This window comes from Chenopodium quinoa, unplaced genomic scaffold (genome assembly GCF_001683475.1).
Source record: "Chenopodium quinoa cultivar QQ74 unplaced genomic scaffold, ASM168347v1, whole genome shotgun sequence".
Lineage (NCBI taxonomy): Eukaryota > Viridiplantae > Streptophyta > Magnoliopsida > Caryophyllales > Amaranthaceae > Chenopodium > Chenopodium quinoa.
Genome location: NW_018742616.1, coordinates 482342 through 502865, shown reverse-complemented (window position 1 = coordinate 502865; position 20524 = coordinate 482342). Strand labels below are relative to the sequence as shown.

At 39.4% G+C, this 20524-nt stretch overlaps 3 protein-coding genes and 1 pseudogene across 3 annotated transcripts; 3 read left to right on the top strand and 1 right to left on the bottom strand.

Annotated features, from left to right (window-relative positions):
* Positions 1-1332: 1332 nt before the first annotated feature.
* On the top strand, positions 1333-3644 carry LOC110721442 (UDP-glucuronate 4-epimerase 3-like). Its single transcript, XM_021900591.1, has one exon. The coding sequence runs from the start codon at positions 1888-1890 to the stop codon at positions 3238-3240; it is 1353 nt and encodes a 450-aa protein (XP_021756283.1). The 5' UTR covers positions 1333-1887; the 3' UTR covers positions 3241-3644.
* Positions 3645-6997: 3353 nt separating this feature from the next.
* LOC110721441 lies at positions 6998-9987 on the bottom strand. Its single transcript, XM_021900590.1, has 2 exons — positions 9615-9987; positions 6998-7500 (listed from the first exon to the last, which is right to left on the bottom strand). Exons 1-2 carry the CDS (start codon positions 9836-9838, stop codon positions 7293-7295), a joined length of 432 nt encoding a protein of 143 aa, XP_021756282.1. The 5' UTR covers positions 9839-9987; the 3' UTR covers positions 6998-7292.
* Positions 9988-13110: 3123 nt separating this feature from the next.
* On the top strand, positions 13111-14625 carry LOC110721440 (annotated as a pseudogene).
* A 525-nt stretch (positions 14626-15150) lies between these two features.
* Positions 15151-17121, top strand: LOC110721439 (protein ASPARTIC PROTEASE IN GUARD CELL 1-like). The gene has a single exon (XM_021900589.1). The coding sequence runs from the start codon at positions 15299-15301 to the stop codon at positions 16754-16756; it is 1458 nt and encodes a 485-aa protein (XP_021756281.1). The 5' UTR covers positions 15151-15298; the 3' UTR covers positions 16757-17121.
* The last annotated feature ends 3403 nt before the right edge of the window (positions 17122-20524 follow it).

Sequence of the window (20524 nt, the reverse complement as noted above, 5' to 3'; positions counted from 1 at the left end):
TCATTCAACTCATTTAATTATCGGGTTTGACCAAACTCAATTTGAAGTAGCATTTAAATAATAAACTAAGCTCATATTAGGTGTTGTCTTATGATTTTATGGTTAAAATTATTTCTACTTATACAGCACGAGAAATTTCTTGAAGAACATGTATTGAATTTAAAAAATAGTAATGATTTCCTGAATTATATTCAATTTAGTTCTTTTACGAATCTATCATTGATTAAATACAATTACTAGTGTGAAAAAGTCAATCTACACTTGCAAACAATTATATGTTCAAATTAATACTTAATTATGTTCAAAACTTGACTCAATAACTATATTGTTGTAGGCTGGTTACAACCAATTAAGATTTTGAGCGTAAGCTATAACATCACCCTTTAAATATACTCATGTCTCAAACAATCCTCATAATGAAATTTGATATTTTGAAGTTAATGAAACATGAGATTTCATTTATCCATCTATAATTTGGCCTTCTAATTAAGATTGTACTTTTTATTATTTATGTAGTACACGAATTATTTGACATGTCCAAATTTGATCGAGTGTTTCAGCTAACATACTATGTACTTATGTAGTACTAATTAAAATGAAAGTCACAGTATAGAAGAGCAAATTCAAATGAATCATAAATTTCAAATAGATATATCATGAAATACTATCAACCGTCCTTATTATTGGTGGTTTTTTTTTTTTTTTTTTCATTTTGAAGCATATTATTGGCAATCTTTACCCCCAATAATCAACTCATTGAATAAACTCTGGAAAATAATCCATAATTAGCACCAAATCTCATCCCCTCCCGCCCACAACAAATCTCAAAGATCCAAAATCATTTAAATCTTAACCTCTCACTCTTAATTGCTTAAAAATAGATTGGAGTATAATTTAATAGAATGTCTAAATTTTAGGCATTATGACCAATCAAATTACTTCCTAATACTTATGTTCATTTATTTTTATTAATTAATTAATGTATTTTCTAATCTCACTTAAAGTTTTGACTTTCTTGTGATTTGAGGTTGTTAAATTTAGCAAACCCAACAAGCATTAAATGAAAATTCCACTTTCTTTTAACCATAAACTCCAAGTTCATAGTACTACTATAATCACCAAAAAGGAAGGTAGTAATGTAGTATGACATAAATTTAACAATTACTCATACCAAACTTTTTTACCATTGTCATTTTTTTTTTACTGCCTTTGACTCTTTATAAATCTCCTCCTATTTAGTTGCTTCCAATTGATTGATTTATTCTTTTTAATCACCCCTATTTGCCCATTTTCTCTAACAAAAACAAAATAAAATAAAATATTTTAAATTAATATTTTTATTTTTTAATAATAATAATAAATCATCCTCTTGTTTCTCTCTCCTCTATAATCAAAAATCAAATCTCTCCCACCTTTGCCTCTCTGAAACTCCACCCTCAAAAAGGCCTTTTTTCTCTTGTTTTCTCTCTCTACCATCAACAACAACTATAACATCTCCAAGAAACCTGAAGATTCCCTCCCTTTTTCCATCCCTTATCTTCAACTCCATTTCCTGCTCACTTTGAGAGAGAAACAAGAGAGAAAAAAAAAACACCCAAAAAAAAAAAAAAAACCAAAAACAAATCTCCATTGTTGAACAATCTATTCCCTTGAATACAAAAAAATAAAAAAAAAAATAAAAACATTTTGAGCAAAACCCAGATTCCAAAACTCAATTTCAAGAAAAACCCATAAATTTTATTCCTCATTTTCGCATAAATTTTTCTGGGTTTTGTTGAATAAATAGCTGCAGGTTCAAAGAAAAGAAGAGGAAAAAAATAAAATTATCTCAAAAAAAAAATTCAATTTTTTTTGGGGTTGGTGTGGTTTTGATTTTGAATGTAGAAAATGCCTCATTTAGATAACAACCCATCAACACCAGGAAAATTCAAGATGGATAAATCATCCTACATTCATCATCATCATCATCGTTTAAGATGGCATTCAACTCCTCTTGTAAAACTCACATTTTGGTCCTTCATTTTTCTGGGTTTAATTCTAATGTTCTTCTTCAGATCATCATCTTCTTCTTCTCCATCTTCATCGACATCATCATCTTCATCTTCATCCACCATTGGAGACACAACCCGCCGCTCCCTCCGGACCTTCTCCTGGGGCGGTCCATCATGGGAGAAGCGGGTTCGAAACTCGGCTAAAGTTCGTGCATCTAATGGGTTTTCCGTGCTTGTGACCGGAGCTGCTGGGTTCGTTGGCACCCACGTCTCGGCCGCCTTGAAGCGGCGAGGCGATGGTGTATTGGGGTTTGACAACTTCAACGATTACTATGATCCTTCGCTCAAGCGAGCGAGGCAGGCTCTGCTTGAGCGAAGCGGGGTGTTCATAGTTGAAGGAGACATTAATGATCAAGCACTCTTGAAGAAGTTGTTTGAGGTAGTCGCTTTTACTCATGTAATGCATTTGGCAGCACAAGCAGGAGTTAGGTATGCAATGCAAAATCCTGGTTCATATGTTCATAGTAATATTGCTGGATTTGTTAGTTTGTTGGAAATTTGTAAATCTGCAAATCCACAACCTGCTATTGTTTGGGCATCATCTAGTTCTGTTTATGGATTGAATACAAAAGTACCATTTTCTGAAAAAGATAGGACAGATCAACCTGCTAGTTTGTATGCTGCAACTAAGAAAGCTGGGGAAGAAATTGCTCATACTTATAATCATATATATGGACTGTCTTTAACTGGGTTGAGGTTCTTTACTGTTTATGGGCCTTGGGGTAGACCAGATATGGCTTATTTTTTCTTTACTAAGGATATATTGAAGGGGAAATCGATACCGATTTTCGAGGCTGCAAATCATGGGACAGTTGCTAGGGATTTTACCTACATTGATGATATTGTGAAGGGGTGTTTAGGGGCATTGGATACTGCTGAGAAGAGTACTGGTAGTGGGGGTAAGAAGACTGGTGCTGCTCAATTGAGAGTGTTTAATTTGGGGAACACGTCGCCTGTTCCTGTTTCTGATCTTGTTTCGATATTGGAGAGGCTGCTGAAGGTGAAGGCGAAGAGGATGGTGATGAAATTGCCTAGGAATGGTGATGTGCAGTATACACATGCTAATATTAGCTATGCTCAGAGGGAGCTTGGGTATAAGCCTACAACGGATCTGCAGACCGGGTTGAAGAAGTTTGTTAGATGGTACCTCAATTACTATAAGCCAGGAGGGAAGAAGAGTGCTGTGTGATGAGTCTCGGTGTTGCTTAAATTATTCAATGTTCCACACTTCCACGGTAGGATTATGCTAAATTCTTGTTCATTGATTCTTCTTATGATTGTTTTTTCGAGGTTTGTTTACTCATTGCTGCTCCGATTATGTCCTGTCTGTGTTATTTTGACGATGCCTTATTATGAGAGAATACTTGCTTCCCCCCTTGGTGGAGGAAGTTTTGGGGTTACAGAACATTGTTAGGGCATTATAAGCTGTACAAGAACCATCTTTTTTGCTTTTCTCATTTTTACTCTCTTGAGATTGTAATTCGTTGTAGTTTCAGCAAATGTAGAATTCATCATTAATAGAACTTATTCCAATTCGTGGACTCGTAGTATTGCAATGCAATTTCAATAAAACTAGGACATGGTGCCTTCATATGTGTTCTTCTTTTGCTTTCTTCTCGCAAAGATTTATTGATAATCATATTATATTTATTGGCCTAATATTTTGCTCGGCTTTGGATGGAACTTTCTTGTTGAGTTGTTACTGAGCAAAGGCTTCCTATGTATCCTCTCTCAAGAATTTAGAGAACTGTTGTTTTAGTTTGTGCAGTTTGTCACTGATAACATGTCAAGTCTTTTGTTGGGAAGGTCCATGGTTGTCGAATTAGCTTTCGATGTTCTTGCTCTTTAATAGAAGGCAACTCTGGACCTGTAAGGGTACTCCGCCAGTTTTCTGCTGCAGAAAATGTTTGTATTACCATTTGTAGCAACATGTCCACCCATAGTTCTGAAAGATGCTACTCGTATATTCCTCTTCTACCTCAAGTATGATCCTGAATTCAAGGAGATAACAGAGAGAATCTATGGAGCTCCTAAGATTTAAGATTCAAAATGTTGGCCTAGTTGGATTAACTCTGATCAAGGATCAAGAATTATTCTACTATAGTAAATGAGACAATTTTGGATACGAGGTAGTATCGGTGCATATATATAATGGATTTCGAGCTATGGAATTTGTTTACTCCAATTTCTTGTGGCGATGTTTTGGGAAGTGTGGATCTAAACTTTGGATTTGTTACTGTAACCATCTTCTGATTTTGTGGAGATGCTGCTTATTCTTTAATAAGAGATAGTTGATACCAGATCCAACGGCACAAAGTATGGTTACAGCCCTTACAGGCTTGCAGCACATGTAGTCTCTGCTTTTGTATTTATGGTATTGTTCTCAGGATCTTTTTCTGGTTTAAGTTTTTAGTGGCTGTTTGGTTGGCTTAAATCTACGGCGAAAGTAGAAAACTGGGTTTTTTGATTGACTGAAACACTGGCATATCTTCGCCGGGAAGCAAGAGTCAATTTTCTGATTTCACTTGCTTTCACAGGGTTGAGTAGCCTCGTTTTTGATCTGCTGACTTTTCATCTCTAGTCAGTCTTTGAATGTGAATGTTCTTTTGGACGAAATGTCATGTTAGATTAAATTAAGGAAGCTACAAGAAAGGACTTCTGATGGACTCAATCCAACAATCACAATGAGATGTTATCTTAATTGATTAAGCAAGTTTTAATTGCTTATGTAGAAATGTTTCTGTGACTCTGACTACTTATATTTGTACTCAAAGCCACTTTTCGTCCTGTGTTTCTTTCTTTTCTAGAAATAAGCAATCACATTTCGATTGTGATATCTTAATGCTCACCAAATGCTTTTTATGGTATCGTTTGATTTTCTAGTCAGTTGTATTGCTAAACTAAGCAAATTTATTACACACGATTTTTCGACAATAACATTTCGAGTCACTTCTAACGTCTTATTCAAAATCATTACTAATCCAAAGTATGATTCGTATGCAACAAAGACTATGTTTGATAAATAGTTTGACTTTATTGGTTTTTGGCTTGTCATGTTTACGTTGATCAAATAACACCATCTTCTTTTTCTAAAGAAATTCTAACTTTTATGTTTTTTTATGTTAACCAAACAGCCACTTAAATTTTATGGAAATAGCTCAAAACCTTGGTCTGCCAGAATACAATCGTACAATATACAATTGAGAAAAGAACAAAGCAGAAAGGAAGACCTACAAGAGTGAAGATTTCCGTAGGATAAAAAAGGGGACCCTTGTTGGAGACTACTACTATTTTGGTTGGTGACTGATAAAGACTTGAGTCATGGTCTTAGCATTCTAAGCTGTCAAATGTGAATATGTGGTGTGATACTTATGATCATTTTTAAAAGTGGGGGCAACATTATATTTATTGAATGCACTGCTAAATGTTAATGTATAGCTGCTGTTGTGTTAAGACTGTTGGCTTCGCTTTCATGAAAATAGACAAAGACATATGTATGTTGAGGATTGAGGAGGGATGAAAATGAAAATGGTACCATTTCGCTCATATTTTTTTCCGTTTTACAAATATTGCACAATGTTGACTTTTACACTATTTACACAATCTTTTTTTACCATAATCGTATGGATTTTGTTATATTCATTTTAATTTGCTTCATGTAATATTTATGAATCAATCCAAAAAGAAAATAATACTACAGAAATATTACGTTATTTATAATAAGTTTAGACAGGTTTGAAAAATAAATTTAGATAATAATTAATAAGAGTCATCCAAGTTTAAATTACAACTAAGGTAATCATGAATTTCACTTATCTCATCTAACTTGAATTTATCAAACTTAATCTAAAGGCGAGAATAGAGCTTATAACTAAGGGTGTATTTCATTCATCGGATTTTCACTTAACAAGAGCTTATGATACATTACCTTAACTTATTAGACCTGATATGCGTGGAAATAAGGCAAGCATAACAAAGCCTTATAGTCCTCCTGAATTATTCTTTGAATTTACTTCCCTTATACATGATGAAGACCCTTTATCCTTTGTTAAAGGTTTGCCTTACTCATGCAAGTTTCATGATTAAATTCATAGCTTCTTTCTCCTTGTAATGTTATTCTTTGTCTCTTTTGGGTTTATACTTTATACTTATTGTTCATACACACTCAATTATCTTCTTGTCAAAAAAAAAAAAAAAAAAAAAACTCAATTTATCAACTTTAGCGCAAAAAAAAAAATGCTCTCAATCATCTTTTTGAGACCATGTTATATTGTGCACGTCAGGCATATGTCCTATTGTCTTGTCAAAAATTATGGGAAGCAAAATCCAAAATACCCGTAACATTTAGCCAATTTCAGGACCACACCTTCTATTTGCTGATGTTGGCTTTTCTTTATGTACTACTTGTGTACCTCGTAAGTCTTTTTAGGACACACTACGAATGTTGTTACAAGGGTCTTATGAGATACATTATCCTTAAAACATGCATCAGCGTCGTCAATGCCAACCACCAAGAAGTCATTTAATCCCTTTCACTCCAACATGTACTTAATGACTACTTGCCTCTCTTCAAATCATGTACAACTAAATCTGTAATGACTTACAAGTTGACACCCCCCCCCCCCTCTCTCTCCTTTCCCTACCCCCACCGCCAAATCAAGTGACAAATCTCTCCGGTTATTAGACCATCCAATGATTGAAATGCGAGTGAAAAATTTTGAGGAAAAAAAACGTTTTACAATCTATCTTCTAATTCTCCAAAAGTAATCTTTCAAAATCTCATTCCCGGACAATTCTCACTGCAACAACAACAACAACAACAAAAAAAAAAAAAAAAAAAAAAAAAAAAGGATAATTGACCGCAGTATGGATCCAAGAAAGACAGAGAGTTAAAAATAAGGAATGGTCTGGATAAACAAGAAGATGACAGGAGCCACATTACTTACTAAAGCAAATAATAAGTAATAGCAACAAAGCTTTTTTTTTGTAAATTATTGCACGGCTTACACTGAATTCACTTCAAGTGAAGAGCACAAATTAGTAGAGCCAGTCTCTATTTGAAGCATATTAGAAATTAATGTTACTACATTAGTCAAGCTGCCAATTAGAGCCCCTGGAATATTCAGCAAGCTCACAAATTGGAGCTATATACAATGTTTGAATACAAGGTTAATATATGAGTGAAAATAAGACATGAATACGATCATATCATCTAGGAATGCCGTGAATATGTACTTACAATTACTTTTCTAAGTGATAATGCTTCGTCACAGCTTCAAGTACTTCCCAGGTAATCTTCATTCCATTAGGGAATACAACCAAGTCACCACCTCCAATTTCAAAAGATCCCTCCTGCCCATCAACTGAAACCTTCACTTTACCCTCCAGCAGGTACATTGTCTCTTGCGCTTCAAAAGTCCATGGAATTTTCATTGGCTGACCACTCCATCTATTCACAATTTGTGTCAGATTAAGGCAATATCCTTAAGAAAATCAGCTTAATAAATACATCCAAGAAAATATGATAGGTACAACGTATGCAGATTTTAGGAGGAACTCCTAGCTGATCTCTGAGATTGGTATAAAAAATGTCAAAAGTCTGGGGTCATTATTCCAAAAACTACCCTACATAAATTCAAAATGTCAAAAAATGTCAAGAGATTCTTGAGAGTTTTCTTAATCATTGATCCATTTCACAAGCTACACAATGCCAGTACATTTCTAATTCATCCACAACTTGACAGTATATGTGAAAGAGACAAGTTGAATCTATGCAAAGGATATACGTGTGAGTTGGTACAGGCTAGTCATTAGCATTTGTGTTTTATGTCTACCAAGTACCAGAGCATCCCCAAATTTATTACAGAAAACAGTCACCAAGCACGCAACAACAAGCCAACAAAAACAAGAACTAGACAGAGTAGAACCTCCCAACGGCTAGCATGGAAAAATGTATGGACCAAAGCATCAGTGTAAAAAAAATTGTCATACAAAGAACATGTGTGCACCAGCTTGACATTTTAGGAATCTCTCCTCGAATAACCGAATGATGAAAACAGTACAGCTTTTGATGTCTTGAGCACAAAGGGAAAAGGGAAGGAAAAAAGACTTGCTGTAAGGATTGGGGTTGGTTCAATTGAAAGCTACTGCCAATCAAGAGCAATATAGGATACTCTAACTATCATGTACTATGCTGGTCATATTCCTGTCCAGTTTATCCTATCGGATAGAGTTTACCTTATACAAGGAAAGTTAAAATTAACTGACAACGGGAAGCATTACGAGGCCTTCAAGCCTGTATTTAGCGCTATGTTAAACTGTATTATGTTCTGGTCAGTCCAAAGTTTACAACCTTAGAAGGCACAATGATTCACAGCAAATTATCAACATAAAGGAGAGAAGGCCCAATGGCCATAACAAGCAAGCTTTGGCACCAATAAAATCAAATTTTCACTTGAAGGCTTGAAGCCATTGAATCATAAGTTTAGCTTCATTAATGTGTCTCATACAGGACCCCAAAAAGCTATTGCCCAATCTCAACGATTTGGCAACCAATCTAAACTCAGGCATAATAATGTAATTATAACAGTACATTGAGACAAAATATATTACAAATATTTTTAAAATCAAAACCAGGGAAGTTTATTCATGAGAGTGGACAAAGCAAACCTGTCTTTGAGATGTATTTAACTATTTATCATTTCTTATAGCACCCTGCCTAGCCTCTTAAACTAAGGAGGCAAGAAATTTGCCCCCTAAAACTCACCATAACCTTTAATAGTTTAATTTTTGTAAATTACACTGAAGAATAGCAGCTCTGTTGATGACTTTGTTGACAACAACTATCCATAAAGAGTAGAGCAATATAGTTTCAGGTGTACATAAAGCTATGATAGTCCCATTTAATAATCATTGAAATGTGGCCAACAATACATAAGCTTCAGACATATAGTCATCAGCAATGCTTCAAGCATTGAGATAGTCAGAGAAGCACCACCACCCAAAGCTTCGGTTAATAGGGCTTTATAATCGAAACTTGTGATTAATCACAGACCTGGCCATTCCTACCCAGCAACACAACCACAATACTTTTAGCACTCTCCTTGTAATACCCATGTCCGAGTATCGGAGTATTTCAGTGTATAATAAACAAACAACATACAGATTAATCTTTCCCATAAACCATCAAGCTATATAATAACCACTATTCGAGTATTCGGCCCTCAGGCACCAAGTTATGGCATTATAGTTTATATAATCACATCAATTCACAAAAATTACTCAAAAAATAAGGACATTTTCCAATTAATTACAAATTATGCCCTGCGACACTGAATGTAATTGTTAAACATATTCATGTAATTCACCAGAACATCATACATTCATAAAGTACAATCAAAACTGCATAATAATAATTCTAATTCTACATAAAGATAATTTCTTGATCGCCAAAACTCCATTTTTTGATTAAAACCCTAAATTGAAGACTAAATTTTTACCCCATCAACAAAACAAACAAAAGCAATGAATTTGATAATCAAAAGAAAGGAAATTGAATATTACTTGGACCAGGTGTTGACTTGAAGTTCATCAAGCTTAGATTGAGGAGGGTTCTTGTCAATCTTCACTCCAAATTGTTCAAAAATTGATGCCCCATTTTCTTGTTCTTCCGTAATAGTGATGCTTTCCTTGGAACTCTGAGGCGTTTTAATGAATATTGAGGCTATAATTATAGAGGATAGTAGCACCAAAAGAGATGATAGTAAAAAGGGTTTTGAAATCTTCATTAAATTTCTTCAAATAAAGCATGCAGAACAAGAATTTCCTAGAGTGCTGCTAAACGACTATGAACATTGTTTGTTTGCTGTCTGAATTACATGCGTTGATTTTGGGCCTTGCTTTGTTGGACTGCTTTTTCTTTGCCCTTGTTTCTTGTTGGGTCATTGAGAATATCAAATGCATAGTAGACTTGCTTGTTGCCTCAGTGGTTTTAACTCGACCCGACCAGATAACTTGACTGAACTCAAAACTAAGATTACTTATCAAATAACAATGGTAACAAAAACTTTCATTGTAATCTACTTACCTATATGGAATTAATTGACTCCAAAACTTATGTTATTCGTGCAATATAGGCCTCAACCAAATTGTTCGACTAATATCCTAATAGAAAGATGAAAAGGTCTCCAATTCCATGTATTGAAGTTTACAATCTTTCAATATACGTTCAACTTCGTCCTAATGGTTAAGTTTTTCAAATTCGTGAACCTTATATGTAAATTTTTTAAATAAAATTCACTTGGCTTGTGTGACAACCCGACAAGCATTTTCAGCAGACTAGTTAACCTAGTTAGGTTAACAATATTCAAAAGTTGCAAGTTAAACATTGAAATAACCTCATTGTATTGGTCGAATATCCAACTTATAACTTTTCAACTTAGAAATTTTCTATGGTTGGATCCCACTTACTTTAGTTCGCATTGCTTTGATTTGGATCGAACCCAGTTGATAAGCTAAAAGAACAAGATCAATCAAAACAACGCCATATGCATGTTTTTATTTTATTTTTTTTATTACCATGCTAACGTCATTTGTTCATAAACTTTTTCGATGACAAACCCTATCTTAGCTTCCCAGCAATAGATATGTCTATTTTAAGTAGTTTTAAGACAGATTCTAACAAAAAGGAGGGATTGTGTCATTTTATTCATGAGAAAATACAAGTTTTTATTCATGAGAAATATAGGGGTATTTTCGTCTTTTTGCTCAAACAAGCAAGGATATTTGTATCATTTCAGCAAAATAGACAACCCACATACCTAGTTATCTATCCTCAACAATGGAGGATTGGAGGATGAGAAATTCTTAAACAATGAAGGGACAGCTCATAAACAACGGCAAACACCTACAACTTGGAGTTAACCATATGCCCTTAATTTGTTATGGTGTCGCAGTTTGTCCGTCATTGATGATGAGAATGGTTGAAGAATCAAGAGGGTGAGTCAGCCACAAAAAAGCGATAAAATGTTGATTGATTTGTCACACAAAAACTTAATGCGAGCTATTACAAAATAATCTCAATTAAGAACATGTTTTGCAACGGGATTGTCCCAGTTAATTAGACTGATTATTAACTGTTTGGGTCCAATTTAGTCCAATTGGGCCTAGGCATTAAATGATCCAATTAAAAGCCCAAGGTCAAGGTTCAACTCTCCAATTGTGTTAAAGTCAAAGGTCAGCCCTCAAAGCAAGCCAATTGGGCTAAGGCCCAACTTCTCCATGTATGAAGAGGTATAAAAGCCATCAATATTCATACATTCAGAGATATACATTCATAGATTCATATATTCTCATATACTCAAATAAAGCCTCAAGCAACAAACTCTCTTGCATAGTGTTCTCTTTCTACACATTGTACTGACTTTAGCATCGGAGGGGCCTTCCTCGGCAACACCCCCGAGGCTAGTTTACGTGTGTTTACTGTGCAGGAAACCTTCGGCCCAACATAACTTGGACCGAATCCAGTCTTCTCCGTTTCAGCGGACCTTCGGCAAGGTCCCAATGTTTTCACCCGAAACATTAACAAATACAAAATTTATTAATTAGTCTGGTTTTTTTTTTCTTTTTTAAAAAAAAAACAAACCCATCTTCTCAGCCACCTCAACCACGCCACCACCATCACGTCACCATCATCACAACCACCTCAACCACCCGAAACCCATCACAACTACCACCGATCAACGCCGATCTTCTTCTTCCCCCGTCGCCCTTCTCGTTTTCTTCCTTTCTCAAGCCCTCAATGCGGCGGAACAAAACAAAACCCTAGTAACAAAAAATGTGAAAAGAGGTCATACCAACTCCTTAGGGGAAGCATGTTCTTTGCGACAGCAATTTTAACTACTGATCAATGGGATGGAAATGGAGGAGGAGATGATGGAGGAAGCTAGACGGCTAGAGAATGGAGGATTGGAAAGAGGAAGAAAGTACTGAAATTACTATGTTGCCCACAAATTAATTGATAAAATGACTATTATACCCTCTTGATATATCAACCTGATTATTTTGTATTTTCTCGTTTTTCAACATTTCATTTTGAATTGATGCTCGATCAAATTAGGAACCTTTTTTTTTCGTACCTCTGCAATCTGCACAACCCTTCACGGCTTACTACTGATCAAGTTTTGTAAACCGCTTTGCTATTCCTGTAAACCACCACTCTCCATTTTCTCCGGTAAGTGCCCTCCTTCACTCTTTATCATTCTCTCTCTTTATTTATTTTTTAATTAAAATATATTCAATGGTCTTCGAATCGAATTAATGTTTATTGAAATATTCTAATCATTTAGATGAGATGTTTAATTTCAATTTTGTATGTGAAGAAAATTTTGTTGATTGATGATAGTTCAATTCCATTTTTATTGAGTTACTGGTTGTTGGGTTTTTATGAAATCATTTTTGTTGAAGTTCTAATTTATGCTTGGCTAGTTTATAATCTTTTTAAAGAATTATGCAATGTGGGGATGTGATTTTTTGGGCAAAAGTTTGGTCCTTTTTATGAATAATCTATGGTTAGTAGACATTTTCACTTATTAATGATCATTATCTTCTTATTAGGTGCTTTATTTGAATTTATGTTTTGATTTGTTGTTTGTAAGTTACCCTTTCAATGGATTAAGGTTCAGGTTCCGTTATCGCCTTCCGGGGTTCTGTGTAGTTGCTATCACTCTGAATTTGACTGTAAAGATGAAAACAATTGGGTGTAAGAGCTTTAAAAGCATCAAATCTTGTAGGTTTGAAGTTATATGAAAGGAGCGTTTGTCAAGTGCCTTGCCATTGCTCTTCAAATGTGTGTATGCATTTGCAGAATTTGATAGCAATCGAAGGTGTTATTCGTAATTTCATGAGATAAACAGAACTGTACACCCTAGCAAGCTTAGGGTATTGCTAATGGGATCATTGTCTTTTTGGCTAGTATCAATTCTTTGTGAGACTGCTACTTGTTTGCTTCATTTGTTTTTGTATGTTTGAAGCCATTCTAAATCGAAGTTATACTGCAGGATATATATTTATTTGTTGTCTTCTGTGATAACATATGGGAGGACACAAACCACCCAGGAAGCAGAAGAATCACCGCTCCCAGCGAGGTCAACTGAGCTCCAGCTGTGAGCCCTCTATGGAGGGGCAGGTCTCTCCCATCCGAACATGACTTAGACCAAGAGAATGAACAACCTACTCCTGGAGTTCAGCTTGCTATGTGGGATTTTGGACAATGTGATGCAAAAAGGTGTACAGGACGGAAGCTGGCTAGGTTTAATTTGTTAAAAGAATTGCGTGTGAATGCTGGATTTGGGGGCATCGTCTTGAGTCCTGTTGGAACTCACTTTGTATCTAGAGAAGACTATCCTTTGATCAAGCAGAGAGGATTGGCTGTTGTGGACTGCTCATGGCACCGATTGACTGATGTTCCATTTGCTAAACTTTGTTGTACTGCTCCTCGGTTATTACCATGGTTGGTAGCAGCAAATTCGGTGAATTATGGCAGGCCATGTGAGCTATCTTGTGTGGAAGCATTAGCTGCTGCGCTGTTGATCTGGGGTGAAGAGGAGACGGTGCATTTGGTGCCGGGAAAGTTCAAGTGGGGGCATGCGTTCTTGTCACTTAACAAGGAGCTCCTTAAAGCTTATTCTGAATGCAAAGATAGTGCTGAGATAATTTCAGCTCAGAATGCTTGGATATCCAAACAACAAAACCTACAGGCCTCTAATATTCTACAAGATGAAGAAGATAAAGATGAAGCATTGAGTGATGAAGAAGCCAATTCAGATGATTCTGATGACGGGCTTCCGCCACTGGAAAGGAATTTTAATCATCTGAAGATAGAGGCTGAAGAGGAAAGTGAAGAGTAAGGTAGATTACGAGGCTACAAGTTTGCTCTGTTAATCAAGATTAGGTGATAAATCAAGAATGAAACTTGTCTATAACATGTTGCCGCTGAATCGCTGATCTATAACATGCTGCTGCTGAATCGCTGATCTATAACATGCTGCTGCTGACTGCTGTAGTCTACAGGTGAATTGAACTCAGTAGAAGGCTTGGGGCCTCGGGCACACAGATAATGTTTTTAATCACTGGATATATGTGCACTGTTTTGCGGGCATTTGATCTTTGGTAGTTTGGATACCTCGACTCACATGATTTTACAAGTTTGGTCCAGGGATATTTGAGGATTTAGTGTATGTACCAACGTACCATGTGGATATTGAGCTTGGTTTTTTTTCATGTGTAACATAGTGTGGAATCAAGCTGGTGTGTAGACTTAACGTCAGTATATTTTGTTATAAGAAATAGAAATGACTGGTTGGCATTTTTTTGTACTTCATATCAATGTTTGAAGAATTTCCGCCTACAAAAAACACTGGTTAGCCTTCAATTGTATCGCCGTATTGTTACCAGGATGGCTCACCACCATTAGTCATTTGTAGGTACATAATACTGCATACAAAACAATATTGTGATTCGAAGTTGCAAGATCAGCACATGCACTCAAGTCATCAATTTTATGACCCAGTTGACGCATATCATAGGAAAATTTGATTGCATTTTTCCTATCTTCAAGTTTAGAGTAACCAGAAATCACTTCAGTCCACAGAACCACGTCTTTCTTTGAGATCGTATGGAAAACCTCTTGAGCAGATTGAATTTTGACATGTCCAAAATACATAGAAATCAATGGACTCCCTACAAACACACTTGTATCCAATCCATATACTATGACCTGTGCATGGAGGGGTATGAAACTGGGCACTCTTGAACGGCAGAGATCAAAGCTGCAAAAGCATATTCATCTGCTTTACGAACAGCACGATGCTGCAGTTGAACAAATAGAGCCAAAGCTTTCTCGCCTTCTCTTTTCTGGGCTTTGTTAAGTGAAGTAATATGGCAAGTGAATGGTGTAGAGGATAGTAAGTAGCACCAAAAAAAAAAGGGATCATTGAATTTCTACCAATATCTCCCAACCGACAGACTTTTCAAGGCAGAAGGGACCTACTATTCTTTTTCAAAATTAAATTGGCTGTTTTCTTTTCATTCATCAATCTCCACCTTCCCCTCTTTTATTATTTTGTTTTCTTCCCAACAATCCTGACGTGATTTTCTCCCTCCTTTAATCCTTCAATATAACCCCCAACTCCCATCATCTTATCTCCCTCACTCAATTTCTTCCACTCCCATTTCTCTTTAAAATCAAAATGGGTAAAGGTTGTAGTACCTTTACTACAACCATTCTTACTCTCTCTGTCCTCCTCTTCCCTTCTCTTTCAACCTCCGCCGCCTTCACTTACTACTCTTTCGATGTCTCCGCCTCGCTCCGCTCCACCCTCAACCTCTTCTCCGCCGACAACGCCCAGCTTAACCAACAAGTACATCAGCAGCCCGACAAATATGATGACGGCACACTCTCTGTTGAAATCCACCCACGAATCTCCCTCCACGCCCACCACTACACAGACTACAAACAACTCGTGCAATCCCGCCTCGCTCGTGATTCCGCACATGTCAATTCTCTAGTTTCCAAGGCCGAGTTTAAACTCCGAGGCTTCTCGCGCTCGGCCCTTAAACCAATGGAGGCCGTCCTCACCGCGGAAGACCTCGAGGCACCCGTCTCCTCCGGAACCAGCCTCGGCTCCGGCGAGTACTTCTCACGCGTCGGTGTCGGCTCCCCTTCAAAGGAGTACTTCATGGTTATTGACACAGGCAGTGACGTCAGCTGGCTCCAATGTCAACCTTGCTCCGACTGCTACCAGCAAAGCGACCCAATCTACACCCCTTCATCCTCCTCTACTTACTCCCCTCTCACGTGCAGCACACGTGAGTGTTCCACCCTCGAGGTCAGCGCGTGCCGCAACAGCGCGTGTCTCTACCAGGTTTCCTACGGCGACGGGTCCTACACCGTCGGTGAATTCGTCACCGAAACGGTGTCGTTTGGCACCTCAGGGAAAATCCCAAAGGTAGCAATAGGATGCGGTCACGACAACGAAGGACTCTTCGTAGGTGCTGCCGGGCTTCTCGGGCTTGGTGGTGGCCCGCTCTCATTACCCTCACAAATCAAGGCTACCTCGTTCTCCTACTGCTTAGTCGACCGTGACTCCCCCAAAAGCTCTTCACTCGAGTTCAACTCCGCGAAACCAGCGGACTGCGTAACCGCGCCACTGATCAAGAACAATAAACTGAACACCTTCTACTACGTGGGACTCAGTGGGTTCAGCGTAGGTGGTCAGCAGATCTCCGTCCCACCAACATTATTCGATGTAGACGAGGGGGGTTCGGGCGGGGTTATCGTTGATTCAGGCACAGCCATAACTCGGCTACCAACTCAAGCCTACAATTCGCTTCGAACCGCATTCACTCGGCTAACGCCGCACCTAAAGTCAACAACGGGAGTAGCACTGTTTGATACTTGTTACGATTTCTCGTCAATGAGTAGCGTTAAAGTTCCGACGGTTGCTTTCCACTTCGCCGGCGGACAATCCCTTGATTTACCGGCGAAGAATTACTTGATTCCGGTGGACTCAGCAGGAACGTATTGCTTTGCATTCGCTGAAACGACGTCGTCTATGTCGATAATAGGGAATGTACAACAACAAGGGATACGTGTTCATTACGATCTTGCTAGATCTCAAGTTGCTTTTTCGCCGAATAATTGCTAACGTTATGAAAAGTTAGATGATAATTTTAATTAATAATTGTATTAAATGTTATTGGGGAAAAGATGTACAATTACGATTGTATCCTTTGTAATTTAGGGGGAATTGAAAACGAAGAGGAATTAGATTCCCTGGTGGTTGGGTAAGTGTGATTAAAGTAGTGAGGGGCCCACGTTGAATAAGTGTTAGTGAAATGTGGGTCCCAATGCATGCAAATTGACGGGTTTGTTGTTAATGTAACAAGTACTGTACTCCTACTTGCTCAGTTGCTCGTGTAGTAATTGTCCATTAGTGTTATCGACTGTACTGTCACTATTTAGTGTTTTTTTGAGTTAATTATATACTTTTAAGCTTAAAATTCTCTGTTATATTTTTGTCATTTATTAGATTTATTCTAATTAGAATACTATCAGATTGTTTATTAGTAGAATTTCATATTTTTATCATCCTTATCCTTACAGTGATATACTGATATGGGTGGTGTTTGGGTCCAATTTAGTCAAAATTGGGCCTGAGCACTAAATGATCCAATTAAAAGCCCAAGGTCAAGGTTCAACTCTCCAATTGCTCAAAAGTCAAAAGTCAGCCCACAAAGTAAGCCAATTGGGCTAAAGCCCAACCTCTCCAAGTATGATGAGGTATAAAAGCCCTCATATTAACACATTCAAGGAGAGATCACATACACTATCAGACACGAGATCACATACATTATCTCATACACGGATTATTCCAACTCATATGCTCATTCTTGCATTGAGAAATACTCCACAAAAGCCTCAAGCTACAAACTCTCTTGCATAGTGTCTTCCTTTTTACACATTGTACTGACTTTAGCATCGGAGGGGCCTTCCTCGGAAACACCCCCGAGGCTAGTTTACGTGTGTTCACTGTGCAGGAAACCTTCGGCCCAACACAGCTTGGATCGAATCCAGTCTTCTCCATTTCAGTGGACCTTCGGCAAGGTCCCATTGTTTTCAACCGAAACAATTTGGCGCCGTCTGTGGGGAAGACTTTCAAAAATCTTTAAGCCAAATTCCTAACCAAGATCATCTTGCAATTATCTTAGCAGCCATGGCTAAGAACCGCAAGAGCAAAAGCCTCCGTCAAGGAGCGGGCGAAAAGCCTAAAACCCCTACGCCATCGCCCTCGCCGGACCGGAACTCTCCCAAGGGTGCCGGCTCGGGGGGAGGATCACACAAGGAGGATTCCCTATCTCCTATAATGCATGACTCTCAATATAGGCCGGACCACTCTCGGTCTAGCAGGGGTCAGTCTGATCATAGGACATATTCAGTGTCCCGAAGCCAACCATCGGCTGCACGGCCTCATGCCCACACTCGGCCGGGGACCCCTTTGACGGGGCCCAGTTCGGAAGAGGTGGCAAGAGCGCTGGCAGTACTCATGGAGGCAATGAGGGCACAGAATATGCCACCGCCTCGTGATCGAACTCCTCCGCATACCCGGCATCAGCGGAGGAAGTTAGACCATGACGGTGGGAAGCTTCCTTCCTTCCGGGAACTGGAAGAATGGGAGGAGGATTCTTGGAAAAATGAAAAACAGAGGAAGAAGAACTCTCAATTATTTAAAGGATCCTCATCCTCAAGACCAGCAGCGCATAAGAGCAGCAGCTCAGCTTCTCGGCCAGAATCTACTCGCCGGGAACCTGAGACTGCTCGCAGAAGCGTCCTTGACCGACTCGGCGGCCAGGAACCGAGCGTGCGTAGTCGCCTCACGTTCCCTGCAGCCGAGGCCCAGACTTCCCAGCCAGGGACGAAAACCACTCCTACCTCTCTAAGAGGGCGGAGCGCGGTCCCTTCGGCCAGGAACAAGGGCAAGGCCATTATGCTTCCCGCTAGTTCACCATTCGAGCAATGGATACTGGAAGAGCGCGTACCCACGGTTAAAATACCGTCGCATATCACATATGACGGGACCACGGATCCGAAGGACCACGTGGCCTCGTATGAGACTCATATGCATCTTTGCCCCAGATCCGAGGCGACTTGGTGCAAATATTTCCCAACCACTCTCAAGGGGGTCGCGCAAGCGTGGATCTCCAAGGGAGTAAGGCAAGGCTCCATAACAGGTTGGGATGATCTGTCCTCCAAGTTCAGGAGCAAGTTTTCCACGGCAAACCGCCGAGAGAAGACTACCGCAGAGCTCATGGGTCTGCAACAGGGGGAAACCGAAAGCCTCCGAGACTACCTGACCCGTTTCAGTAACGAGTCATCAAGCGTCTCTCAGCTGGACCAGGGGCTAGCTGTTTTTGCAATGCAGAATGGCCTTCAGCCAGGAAAATTCCTAGACTTCATGGTCATGCATACCCCGCAGACCTTGGAGGAAGCTCTTAGTGCTTCGGATAAGTTCATCCGAGCCGAAGAATGGAATAAAGCAAAAACCCAACCTCAATCCGGGGGAGGGAAACAGAGGCAAATACCCTTGTCTGAAGGCCAAGGCCATAAGGCAAAGGGAAAATCAAAGGCCTCGGAGCCATCTTCGGCCAGCGACCTAAAGAAGGACAGGTTTGCCTCATACACAGGCAGATACGAGTCCTACACTCCGCTCTCTCTTCCACGCGCCAAAATTTACAGTGTGACGAAGGAGGAGCAGAGTTACCGAAAGCCGAGACCACTCCCAGAGTGGTATCAGCGAAAAAATAAAAATCAGTGGTGTGAGTTCCACGATTCTTCGGGCCACAACACTGAGGAGTGTATCCAGCTGAAGGACCAGATAGAAGACATGGTCCGGAAGGGATACTTGAAAAAATACATCGCGGATCACCGCGAGAAAAAAGAATCCGAAAGGTTAGCAAAGGACCCACGGCAGGACCTTGATTTCCCCCGGAAAAACAGTAAAAAACCGGAGGGGAAATTCCCTCCGATCAATGTTATCTCGGGAGGAATATACTCTCGGAGGGAGCACAAGCGTCACCTTAGAGCTTTGACTCACCAGGTGAACAACGCTGACATTCAATCTCCCCAGTCGCCGGTGCCGAACATGACGTTCACAGCCGCCGACTGCCGGGGGATTACGTTTCCTCACGAGGATCCGTTGGTGATCATCGCCACGGTGGCCAACCACGACGTCAGTAAGGTCCTTGTTGACGGTGGCAGCGGAGCAAACATTCTGTTCCGAAAGGCCTACAACCAAATTAAGCTGAAGCCCAAGCACCTTACGCCGGTACCCTATCCGGTATCCGGGTTCAATGGGGCTTCAACTTATCCAGATGGGAAGGTGACACTTCCTGTCACCATCGGTTGCGATGAGGCAGCCCGGAACGTCATGATTGAGTTTTTGGTCATCGACGCTCCTTCAGTGTACAACGTGATTTTGGGGAGACCCATAATTCACGAGATCCAAGGGGTCGTCTCAACTTATCATCAGCTGATGATTTACGTCTCAGACGCCGGCTTCCCCGAAAGGATACAGGGCAACCAGAAGGACGCCCGAAGGTGCAACTACCTCAAGCCATCCAGTAGTCGCCCAGATAACGACAAGGATGAGGAGGAGAAAGAAAAAGAAAGAGAGCCAAGCACAAAAAAGCCGAAAGGCCTAAGTGCTTCGGCCCAAGGATCAGTGCCCAGAGAAAAAGGTCCCGAAAGGGAAAAGGTTGACTCTTCATCTGAGCCGAAAGACTCAGAGAGCCAGCCGAAAAACACAAAGACTGGGACACCTGCTGACATTGGCAGCAGACCAGATTCTGAAGAGTCCAGTCCATCGGCAATGGACATGGACCAACAGACTGAAACAGTTGAGTTGGCCGAAGGAGAT

Coding starts and splice junctions, on each gene's coding strand:
- LOC110721442 (XM_021900591.1), top strand. CDS start 1,888: ATGCCTCATTTAGATAACAACCCATCAACACCAGGAAAATTCAAGATG.
- LOC110721441 (XM_021900590.1), bottom strand. CDS start 9,838: ATGAAGATTTCAAAACCCTTTTTACTATCATCTCTTTTGGTGCTACTA. Junction 7,501..9,614: donor CAAGTCAACACCTGGTCCAA/GTAATATTCAAT, acceptor AATTGTGAATAG/ATGGAGTGGTCAGCCAATGA.
- LOC110721439 (XM_021900589.1), top strand. CDS start 15,299: ATGGGTAAAGGTTGTAGTACCTTTACTACAACCATTCTTACTCTCTCT.